The sequence below is a fragment of the Ranitomeya variabilis genome, chromosome 3, assembly GCF_051348905.1.
Source record: "Ranitomeya variabilis isolate aRanVar5 chromosome 3, aRanVar5.hap1, whole genome shotgun sequence".
NCBI lineage: Eukaryota > Metazoa > Chordata > Amphibia > Anura > Dendrobatidae > Ranitomeya > Ranitomeya variabilis.
Window position 1 is genome coordinate 448,883,551 of NC_135234.1, and position 12,514 is coordinate 448,896,064.

Genomic DNA, 12,514 nt, shown 5'->3' on the forward strand with positions numbered 1-12,514 from the left:
TTTCCTTGGTTGACAATATTTTTCAAACAATCTATTTGTTAGTGCAACAAATATACCTCTGAGTTACAGCATAACTGCTTCTGGCACCAAGATGCAGATTCATTCCATGTATGTTAACTACTAGAAGGAAGGACGAAGCAAGGAAGAAGAAGAAAGAGGAACAGAGAGGGGGAGTGAGAAAGGAGGGAGAGAGGGGGAGTGAGAAAGGAGAGAGAGAGGGGGAGTGAGAAAGGAGAGAGAGGGGGGGAGTGAGAAAGGAGGGAGAGAGGGGGAGTGAGAAAGGAGAGAGAGAGGGGGAGTGAGAAAGGAGAGAGAGAGGGGGAGTGAGAAAGGAGAGAGGGGGGGAGTGAGAAAGGAGGGAGAGAGGGGGAGTGAGAAAGGAGAGAGAGAGGGGGAGTGAGAAAGGAGAGAGAGAGGGGGAGTGAGAAAGGAGAGAGAGAGGGGGAGTGAGAAAGGAGAGAGAGAGGGGGAGTGAGAAAGGAGAGAGGGGGAGTGAGAAAGGAGAGAGGGGGGAGTGAGAAAGGAGAGGGGGGGGAGTGAGAAAGGAGAGAGAGAGGGGGAGTGAGAAAGGAGAGAGAGAGGGGGAGTGAGAAAGGAGAGAGAGGGGGAGTGAGAAAGGAGAGAGAGAGGGGAAGTGAGAAAGGAGAGAGAGGGGGGAGTGAGAAAGGAGAGAAAGAGGGGGGGAGTGAGAAAGGAGAGAGAGAGAGGGGGGGAGTGAGAAAGGAGAGAGAGAGGGGGGGAGTGAGAAAGGAGAGAGAGAGGGGGGGAGTGAGAAAGGAGAGAGAGGGGGGAGTGAGAAAGGAGAGAGAGAGGGGGAGTGAGAAAGGAGAGAGAGAGGGGGGGAGTGAGAAAGGAGAGAGAGAGGGGGAGTGAGAAAGGAGAGAGAGAGGGGAAGTGAGAAAGGAGAGAGGGGGGAGTGAGAAAGGAGAGAGGGGGGAGTGAGAAAGGAGAGAGGGGGGAGTGAGAAAGGAGAGGGGGGGGAGTGAGAAAGGAGAGAGAGAGGGGGAGTGAGAAAGGAGAGAGAGAGGGGGAGTGAGAAAGGAGAGAGAGAGGGGGGGAGTGAGAAAGGAGAGAGAGGGGGGAGTGAGAAAGGAGAGAGAGAGGGGGAGTGAGAAAGGAGAGAGAGAGGGGAAGTGAGAAAGGAGAGAGAGAGGGGAAGTGAGAAAGGAGAGAGAGAGGGGGAGTGAGAAAGGAGAGAGGGGGGGAGTGAGAAAGGAGAGAGAGGGGGAGTGAGAAGGGAGAGAACGAGAGGGAGAGAACGAGAGGGAGAGAACGAGAGGGAGAGAACGAGAGGGAGAGAACGAGAGGGAGAGAACGAGAGGGAGAGAACGAGAGGGAGAGAACGAGAGGGAGAGAACGAGAGGGAGAGAACGAGAGGGAGAGAACGAGAGGGAGAGAACGAGAGGGAGAGAACGAGAGGGAGAGAACGAGAGGGAGAGAACGAGAGAGAGAGAACAAGAGAGAAAGGCAGAAAGAGATCTCTAAAGATCAACTTCAAATGAATCTGGTAAAAAGTTTCCAAATTACCCTGCAGTGTCATCAGAGGAGAAATAAAGCTTTGCAACTACATTCTCTTAAACAACAAGGTGCTGGTTAGGTAATCTGACCCCTAGACATCTGGCTAATGGATCACAAGTGGCCGAGAGACTGGGAGATGACCCCTGTTAAAGGTTGAACAGTCTACAGATGAAACCCTACACAGCACTAGAGTACTCGCACAGGTGAGGAGTGAAACCCTGGTCATATATAGTATGGGTTCAGCAGTGTAGATAGCTGTTGGAGACTGGCAATGAATGTACACATACCGTCTGACAGAAGACAACATCTCTGCGGTACTGGAGGCTCAAGCACAAGGCGATTGTTGGAGCACTGTCCTGCATGAGTAGAAAGACCATGGCTTTCTTTGCTTTATCACTCATCATGGCCACACAGTCTGTCAGTGTACTCAGTAAGGGGTAAAGGGCCTCACTCCATTCCCCTACAGAAAACCAGAGCTTATTAGCATAAATACCTGACTACATCTGATCGTTATTCCACAATAAAAGAAATAGTAAGGGCAAATACATGTACTTCTCAAAAATATGAAACCTTCAGCCAATATTCTGTCAGCAGAGAATGACTGGTGAAACCAAGCACAGGCTATTGGTGCACGCCTGGTGTGGCTACACATTTAAGTGCACCTTCCTACCTACTTATTTTTTATTCATCTATGTCCCCTTTCTGAAGCCACAGGTGTCAATCAAAGAAGAGGGGGTAGAGCTAAGGGGATAACAAGTAGGTGGAAAGGGGAGCTTAAATGGTTGCCCACGCCAAGGGTGCACTGAGCGCCTGTGCTTGGATTGAACAGTCATTCTCTGCGGACAGACTCCCTTTCACCACTTGATACCGCTGAGGCCAGAAGATGGCCTCTATAGTCCCGCTTAGCTGCCCAGAAGTAAGCAGAGAGTGGGGAGAACTGGAGCAGCGATGAAACGCCTGGTGATCGTGAGTTTTGGCTGCTTTATTATTTCAAAGATTTCCATTTCCTTACATAAAAAAAAAAGTTTACTGGAGAAAAGGAAATATTTCACAATTATCCTGATGCATCTGTCAGTAACACCTTTTTCATCTTTAAGCCAACATAGGCTGAAAGCCTTATATTTTGGTGACAAGCTGAAGTATTTTTTTTTTTGCAACATATTGGGCAATATAAAAGTTACTGTACACTTTCACAGATAGTATACATTGAATGAATGCTTTGCTACAGGTATTGGTAGAACAGATCCCTATTTCTACTGTCACACAGATTCTGGTGCTTTAGGGGTTACATTTTTGAGATCGGACCTCCAACTGATGACCAAACACATAGTTTCTGTACCCATGCAATCACTCGGACAGCCATGTGATATACTGAATGACGACACTCAATGTTCAAGCTTTCCATTTTTATTAGTGTGCCTTCCATCTAATGGAACTTTATTTATTACTGGGAGCTTTCAAAAGAGTCACTTTGATGTCAAAACTATGAGTGAATTGAAGCAACACAAGAGAAGAATATTCTGAAATATTTTCCGTCCCAACAGAAAGTTCATAAAAAAAGGTCATCATGATGGCAACTGTGAAAGCCCCCACTAGTGCCGGGTGCAAGCACCACACAAGTGTGTAACGAGAATGATTACACCTCTACAAGCAGCGTGACCTGCGGGAGCAGAACCGAGGGCTCAGAGGAAACCAGCATTAGTGGGGGAAAAGAAGCCATGAATGGAAAGTAGCACATACCTGGTCCAGGTTCTTCGGCACCCGAGCTGCTATCTGCACAGAAATGGAGGGGCAACATGCATGATTAAGGAGCAGCAAATAAAATTATCATACCAAAAAGAAAGAAATAAGCACTTAAATGGGGTCCGTCACCCCAAACTGACATGTAGGGAATACAGCCTCTATGAATAGCCGCACCTTTTCTTTTAAAATAGACTCCTCCTTTTCTGCATAAAATTAACTTTGTTATGATAGGCTAATTAGGTGCACTGTTCCTCCCACTCGTTTTGCAAGCGGCTGCCTACTTCTTTCTTGATTGAGAGCAAATGCCTGAAAACAAGGGGGAGACCCACATGCAAAATGTGTGGGTGGAAAGGTGCGTTTTGCTGATCATCCAAGCTAAGGGAGCATCCTAATGAGCATATATAAATTACATTATTTTTATTTTATTTTGCAAAACAGAGGAGGCGATTTTCAAAGGAAAGGTGCATTTTTGATATGGGCTATATTCCCTACATAAAATATCACTTTGTGGAGGCAGACTCCCTTTAAAAAACTGGCTGGCAAATCAGGTTTAATTAAGCATTGTAGTAGATAATATAGTACTAAGCTTGTAAAGGAACACTGGCAGAAAGCAGAAGGAGCTAGCAGACAGTTTACTTGTAGCACGCCAGGGCTTAATTCTAGCTGGAGATCCATGCAAGGGATTCATTATGTAATAATAATAATTTTAGGAAATATCTCCAATTAGGAATGTAGTACAGTTCTGATTCGCCATGTTGCTTACTCCATGTTAAGGGCATTAGGTATCCATGGTTATTACCACTCATATAGTGACAGTTAGTTAGCTGTTAGTGGTTGTAACCATGAATAAGGCTACGTTCAACATTTGCGTTGTGCGCCGCAGCGTCAGCGACGCAACGCACAACGCAAACAAAAACGCAACAAAACGCACGCTAAAACGCTGCGTTTTGCGACGCATGCGTCCTTTTTTGCCGAAAGTTGGATGCAAAAAAAATGCAACTTGCTGCGTTTTCTGCGCCCAACGCTTGCGGCCAAAAAAACGCATGCGTCGCAAAACGCATCACAACGCATGTCCATGCGCCCCCATGTTAAATATAGGGGCGCATGACGCATGCGGCGACGCTGCAGCGCCGAACACTAATGTGAACGTTACTTAACTAAGCTACTACATTGCCCTGCATATGGGGTAAGAGACACAGCGAATCAGAAAAACTATACTACATTTATAATTGGAGGCATTTGCTAATATTATTATCATACCTACTTCATAGGATCTTGGTTATGGGAATACCCCTTTAAATCTAAGTTCATAACAATGGGCCTTAAATCAATATTCTTCATAACCAGTCTGCTGAATTGACATGAAGAAGATCTTTGGAGCTCTTGGCATCACGGCCCTTCAAAACCGCAATATTTTGAGGTAGTTGCTACTTACCTGCCTGTTGTGCCGAGCGCAGGTCTCCACCAGCACAGAGTGGTCACAAACTTCTGCTGACGACATGTCAACAGAGAGGTGGTTTCTTTTCCTGCTGACAGGGTGGGACAACTGGTGTCATGCTGATTGACTGCTGTCTCCCAGCTGTCTAATTGGGGAAAGTCAGCTGTCAATCAGCATGACACCAATAGTCAGGTCCTGTCAACATGAAGAGAAATTGCTGCTTTCTTGACAGGGATAGGCTGCATCACTGGCAGGACCAGTTAGGGTATGTGCCCACGTTGCGGATTCGTGTGCGGATTTTTCCGCGCAGATTCCTGCATTTTACCTGCGGATTTACCAGGGTTTTTGTGCGGATTCCACCTGCGGTTTTACAACTGCGGATTCCTATTGAGGGGCAGGTGTAAAACAGTGCGGAATCTGCACAAAAAATTGACATGCTGCGGAAAATAAACCGTGGAATTTTCCGCAGCATGTGCACTGCGAATTTGGTTTTTCATACGTTTACATGGTACTGTACAACACATGGAAAACTGCTGCGAATCCGCAGTGTCAAATCCGCAACATGTGCACATACCCTCAATAACCGGCGCTGGGTACAACAATAAGGTACTTGCCTCTTTTAGCAACTACCTGCCTGTTAGTACCTAGGCACTTTTTTTTTTTTTTTTTTTAAACGTCCCAGATATCCCCTTTAAGCTATGTAATACTAAAACATCCTTGACATGGTAGGTATTTTCATTACAAATTACTGCTACCTGATCAGTTTCATTCCCCTTTGTCAGTACACTACACAAAAGTCCAATTTTAACAGCCAAGAGAGAAATTCAGTGAAATGTTATGTTCACACACAGAGCAGACACAACTCAAGCAGGCGTGCACACAGTATTTACAGCAGGAAAATGAGAATCGCAATACCAGAAATGGCCACAAGTGGACAGCTTCCAATCATGCATCACTGAACATTACTGTCTGCGGACCTGCCTTACTTATCTCCTTAGTGTTAATATCCGATATTATATTACTTTGACTAATTATTATATATTTTTGCCCTTTTAATTTTTCTTTAACAGTACAGAATGCCACAGTGTGAGAATTAAAGGGGTTGATCTTACTAGGCATGAATAGATTTAAAATAAACATACCGTTTGTTCAGCAACTCCACGGATCCAGCGCAGGTGACTGCAGAGGTCTGCGGCGGTTCTGAAAGCGATGCAGAACAGCTGCATCCTGTGATTGACTACAGTAGTCCGGTGACTAGAAGAACGTGTCACAAAAACATCCAATTACGGTACGTGTTCCTCTATTCATCTGACCACTGCAGACAATCACAGGCTGCAGCGGTCTCAGTAACTTCTGAACAGAGCAGACATCACTTCCAGCGCTGCTGCAGACCTCCAATGCTTCCTGCCCTGAGTCCATAGGGGTGCTGAAGTGTGAGTATGCCTATGGTAGTTATTTACAGAAATTCACGCCTTTAAAAAAATGGATTCAAGTGTCCGACAACCATTTCCATGTCCTGATGCATAAAGACTGAATGCCACGATTGACATGTTTGTGTTCTAAGTTCTGGGAATCAGTATGAGCCAGTCTGGCATTGTGAAGTCAGTGCTGAAGGAGCAAGGATGCTGAGGAGAAAAGTCCCAACCATACGCACTTGTCAACTGAGAAGGATGGCATGCAGGAGATGGTGGAGATGATGTGGATGACAGCACGGCCTCGTCATCGGAGGCCTCTGGGTTTATCCAATATGCTCTGCGCCTCTCATTACCTTTCTTGCTAGTACAGCTTATCTCACATTGGAAGACGTCTTCACAGCTGTCACTATGCAAACGCTCTTTTTGGAGAAGCTTGTCTACCCTCTGAATAATGCACTCCAGGCTCTTCTCAACATTTGACCACACTTTCTCCTACAAGCAGCAGAAATATATAGTAGGCATAAATCATAAACCCTAGCACATAATAAACAATAGCAACCATTAGAATCATACAAATGATATATGTCAGGGTCTTTAACCAGTACATAACCGTGCTATTTCTCCCCCCTTCCTGACAAAGCACACTTTCAAGTTTTTTCATACATGATCCTTTAACGGCTCTAAAGTTTTGTCTCATCCAGATATTCATATCAATTTTGCCTCTTTTTGTAATAAATGGGGTTTAGTATTTATGTCATTTTCATACTCTTTTTCTGTTAATATAAGGGGAAAATGTAAAGAAAAATAGGAAATAAGTTTCTGTTATTCACAATATTTTATTTTTAGTTTTCCTTTACCACAAAAGAACTTTTTAAATTCTGTTCCCCTTTACATAGAAATTATTTTTATATACTGGATATTTTCTCTAGGGGAGCAGGGATAGAAACACCAATCCAGACTCACTGTCTTTTTTTATATTTTATCACTTACTTTTTCATATGTCTTTATATCCTCATTTATGTCAAACACTGTGCTCCGTTAAATCTCAAAAAGCATTTGGGAGGAATCGGAATATAAATTCTTTATTGTTGATATCCCCATGGAACTTGGCAAATTCAGCCCCCTGCCTGCTTAACAGAACTGATTATGTTTTTTACGACCCATTAGTTCCTGCTTTTTCCCTACACCCAGCATTCACATGATCACAGGGTCTGAAGCCCTTCACATTCTTATAACAGTGCTTGTTCTGCGTTATCTATACAGCGATAGGGAAGGCAGACATGGTAATAAACCATGTCTGCCTTCTGTAAGGGGCTCCCTGCCCTCTCCGCTGCACTATCACATGCTTACTCTGCATTGACATTTGAGAACGTCACTGCAGAGTAAAGTGTGGACTGCCCAGATGTTTAACCCCTTTGTCATTAGACGTACTATTCCGTCCATGTGGGGTGGGCCCTACTTCCCAAGGACGGAATAGTACGTCATACGCGATCGGCCGCGCTCACGGGGGGAGCGCGGCCGATCGCGGCCGGGTGTCAGCTGACTATCGCAGCTGACATCCGGCACTATGTGCCAGGAGCGGTCACGGACCGCCCCCGGCACACCGCGATCAAACATGATCGCGGTGTGCCGGCGGTATAGGGAAGCATCGCGCAGGGAGGGGGCTCCCTGCGTGCTTCCCTGAGACCCCCGGAGCAACGCGATGTGATCGCGTTGCTCCGAGGGTCTCCTACCTCCCTCCTCGCCGCAGGTCCCGGATCCAAGATGGCCGCGGCATCCGGGTCCTGCAGGGAGGGAGGTGGCTTAGGCTACGTTCACATTAGCGTTAAGCTAATGTGCGTCGGGTTTGCGTCGGCGACGCAGCGGCGACGCATGCGTCATGCGCCCCTATACTTAACATGGGGGACGCATGCGTTTTTTTGTTGCGTTGTGCGACACATGCGTCTTTTTTGCCGCAAGCGTTGGACCAAGAAAACGCAACAAGTTGCATTTTTCTTGCGTCCGATTTTCGGCAAAAACCGACGCATGCGTCGCAAAACGCAGCGTTTTTGCGTGCGTTTTGACGCGTTTTTGCGTGCGTTGTGCGTTGCGTCGCCGACGCAGCGGCGCACAACGCTAGTGTGAACGTAGCCTTACCGAGTGTCTGCTCAGAGCAGACACTTGGTAAGCCTGCAGCCCTGCACAGCAGATCGCAGATCTGGCAGAGTGCTGTGCACACTGCCAGATCATCGATCTGTGATGTCCCCCCCTGGGACAAAGTAAAAAAAAAACGTCCACATGTGTAAAAAAAAAATAAATAAAAAAATCCTAAATAAATAAATAATAAAAAAAAATTATTCCCATAAATACATTTCTTTAAATAAAAAAAAATGAAACAATAAAAGTACACATATTTAGTATCGCCGCGTCCGTAACGACCCCACCTATAAAACTATATCACTAGTTAACCCCTTCAGTGAACACCGTAAAAAAAAATAATAAAAAAATGAGGCAAAAAACAACGCTTTATTCTCATACCGCCAAACAAAAAGTGGAATAACACGCGATCAAAAAGACGGATATAAATAACCATGGTACCGCTGAAAACTTCATCTTGTCCCGCAAAAAACGAGCCGCCACACAGCATCATGAGCGAAAAAATAAAAAAGTTATAGTCCTCAGAATAAAGCGATGCCAAAATAATAATTTTTTCTATAAAATAGCTTTTATCGTATAAAAGCGCCAAAACAAAAAAAAATTATATAAATGAGATATCGCTGTAATCGTACTGACCCGACGAATAAAACTGCTTTATCAATTTTACCAAATGTGGAACGGTATAAACGCCTCCCCCAAAAGAAATTCATGAATAGCTGGTTTTTGATCACTCTGCCTCACAAAAATCGGAATAAAAAGCGATCAAAAAAATATCCCGTGCCCGAACATGTTACCAATAAAAACGTCAACTCGTCCCACAAAAAAAAAGACCTCACATGACTCTGTGGTCTCAAATATGGAAAAATTATAGCTCTCAAAATGTGGTAACGCAAAAAATATTTTTTGCAATAAAAAGCGTCTTTCAGTGTGTGATGGCTGCCAATCATAAAAATCCGCTAAATAACCCGCTATAAAAGTAAATCAAACCCCCCTTCATCACCCGCTTAGTTAGGGAAAAATAAAAAAAATGTAAAAAATGTATTTATTTCCATTTTCCCAATAGGGTTAGGGCTAGGGTTAGGGTTAGGGCTAGAGTTGGGGCTAAAGTTAGGGTTAGGGTTTGGATTACATTTACGGTTGGGAATAGGGTTGGGATTAGGGTTAGGGGTGTGTCTGGGTTAGAGGTGTGGTTAGGGTTACCGTTGGGATTAGGGTTAGGGGTGTGTCTGGGTTAGAGGTGTGGTTAGGGTTACCGTTGGGATTGGGGTTAGGGGTGTGTCTGGGTTAGAGGTGTGGTTAGGGTTACCGTTGGGATTGGGGTTAGGGGTGTGTTTGGATTAGGGTTTCAGTTATAATTGGGGGGTTTCCACTGTTTAGGCAAATCAGGGGCTCTCCAAACGTGACATGGCGTCCGATTTCAATTCCAGCCAATTCTGCGTTGAAAAAGTAAAACAGTGCTTCTTCCCTTCCAAGCTCTCCCGTGCGCCCAAACAGGGGTTTACCCCAACATATGGGGTATCAGCGTACTCGGAACACATTGGAGAACAACTTTTGGGGTCCAATTTCTCCTGTTACCCTTAGGAAAATACAAAACTAGGGGCTAAAAAATAATTTTTGTGGAAAAATTTTTTTTTTTAATTTGCATGGATCTGCGTTATAAACTGTAGTGAAACACTTGGGGTTCAAAGCTCTCACAACACATCTAGATGAGTTCCTTAGGGGTTCTACTTTCCAAAATGGTGTCACTTGTGGGGGGTTTCTACTGTTTAGGTACATTAGGGGCTCTGCAAACGCAATGTGACGCCTGCAGACCATTCCATCTAAGTCTGCATTCCAAATGGCGCTCCTTCCTTTCCGAGCTCTCCCATGCGCCCAAACGGTGGTTCCCCCCCACATATGGGGTATCAGCGTACTCAAGACAAATTGGACAACAACTTTTGGGGTCCAATTTCTCCTGTTACCATTGGGAAAATACAAAACTGGGGGCTAAAAAATAATTTTTTGGGGAAATTATTTTTTTTTTTTATCTTCACCGCTCTGCGTTATAAACTGTAGTGAAACACTTGGGGGTTCAAAGTTCTCACAACACAACTAGATAAGTTCCTTGGGGGGTCTAGTTTCCAATATTGGGTCACTTGTGGGGGGTTTATACTGTTTAGGTACATTAGGGGCTCTGCAAACGCAATGTGACGCCTGTAGACCAATCCATCTAAGTCTGCATTGCAAATGATGATCCTTCCCTTCCGAGCTCTGCCATGCGCTCAAACGGTGGTTCCCCCCCAGATATCAGGTATCAGCGTACTCAGGACAAATTGGACAACAATATATAGGGTCCAATTTCTCCTGTTACCCTTGGAAAAATACAAAACTGGGGGCTAAAAAATAATTTTTGTGGAAAAAAAATATTTTTTATTTGCACGGCTCTGCGTTATAAACTGTAGTGAAACACTTGGGGGTTCAAAGCTCTCACAACACATCTAGATGAGTTCCTTAGGGGGTCTACTTTCCAAAATGGTGTAACTTGTGGGGGGTTTTACTGTTTAGGTACATTAGGGGCTCTGCAAACGCAATGTGATGCCTGCAGACCATTCCATCTAAGTCTGCATTCCAAATGGCGCTCCATCCCTTCCGAGCCCTCCCATGTGCCCAAACGGTGGTTCCCCCCCACATATGGGGTATCAGCGTACTCAGGACAAATTGGACAACAACTATTGGGGTCCAATTTCTCCTGTTACCCTCGGGAAAATACAAAACTGGGGGCTAAAAAATAATTTTTGTGGGAAAAAAATTTTGTTTTATTTTTACGGCTCTGCATTATAAACTTCTGTGAAGCACTTGGTGGGTCAAAGTGCTCACCACACATCTAGATAAGTTCCTTAGGGGGTCTACTTTCCAAAATGGTGTCACTTGTGGGGGGGCTTCAATGTTTAGGCACATCAGTGGCTCTCCAAACGCAACATGGCGTCCCATCTCAATTCCTGTCAATTTTGCAGTGAAAAGTCAAACGGCGCTCCTTCCCTTCCGAGCTCTCCCATGCACCCAAACAGTGGTTTACCCCCACATATGGGGTATCAGCGTACTCAGGACAAATTGTACAACAACTTTTGGGGTCCAATTTCTTCTCTTACCCTTTAGAAAATAAAAAATTGGGGGCGAAAAGATCATTTTTGTGAAAAAATATGATTTTTTATTTTTACGGTTCTGCATTATAAACTTCTGTGAAGCACTTGGTGGATCAAAGTGCTCACCACACATCTAGATAAGTTCCTTAGGGGGTCTACTTTCCAAAATGGTGTCACTTGTGGGGGGTTTCAATATTTAGGCACATCAGTGGCTCTCCAAACGCAACATGGCGTCCCATCTCAATTCCTGTCAATTTTGCAGTGAAAAGTCAAACGGCGCTCCTTCGCTTCCGAGCTCTGTCATGCGCCCAAACAGTGGTTTACCCCTACATATGGAGTATCGGCGTACTCAGGACAAATTGTATAACATCTTTTGGGGTCCATTTTTTCCTGTTACCCTTGGTAAAATAAAACAAATTGGAGCTGAAGTAAATTTTGTGTGAAAAAAAGTTAAATGTTCATTTTTATTTAAACATTCCAAAAATTCCTGTGAAACACCTGAAGGGTTAATAAACTTTTTGAATGTGGTTTTGAGCACCTTGAGGGGTGTAGTTTTTAGAATGGTGTCACACTTGGGTATTTTCTATCATATAGACCCCTCAAAATGACTTCAAATGAGATGTGGTCCCTAAAAAAAAATGGTGTTGTAAAAATGAGAAATTGCTCGTCAACTTTTAACCCTTATAACTCCCTAACAAAAAAAAATTTTGGTTCCAAAATGGTGCTGATGTAAAGTAGACATGTGGGAAATGTTACTTATTAAGTATTTTGTGTGACATATCACTGTGATTTAATTGCATAAAAATTCAAATTTGGAAAATTGCGAAATTTTCAAAATTTGCGCCAAATTTCCATTTTTTTCACAAATAAACGCAGGTAATATCAAAGAAATTTTACCACTATCATGAAGTACAATATGTCACGAGAAAACAATGTCAGAATCACCAGGATCCGTTGAAGCGTTCCAGAGTTATAACCTCATAAAGGGACAGTGGTCAGAATTGTAAAAATTGGCCCGGTCCATAACGTGCAAACCACCCTTGGGGGTGAAGGGGTTAAAGTCTATGGACTGTGCAGAAGTGGCTACATTTGGCGCCTACATAAGGAGATCCCTCCATCATGTGTACCAAAAACACACTTAT

At 44.2% G+C, this 12,514-nt stretch overlaps 1 protein-coding gene across 6 annotated transcripts in view; it reads right to left on the reverse strand.

Moving 5' to 3' along the window:
* The window catches only part of INPP4A (inositol polyphosphate-4-phosphatase type I A), a 152,891-nt gene that overhangs the window by 22,158 nt on the left and 118,219 nt on the right, over positions 1–12,514 (reverse strand). For 3 of the 6 annotated variants that reach the window (XM_077296510.1, XM_077296511.1, XM_077296508.1), the window contains 2 exons: positions 6,468–6,606; positions 1,806–1,978 (listed from right to left, as the gene is read on the reverse strand). In XM_077296510.1, the coding sequence (XP_077152625.1) occupies positions 1,806–1,978; positions 6,468–6,606 (312 nt within the window). Of the gene's footprint in view, positions 1–1,805; positions 1,979–3,258; positions 3,292–6,353; positions 6,607–12,514 lie in introns of all 6 variants that reach the window. The other 3 variants (XM_077296509.1, XM_077296507.1, XM_077296506.1) reach the window with 2 other exon arrangements.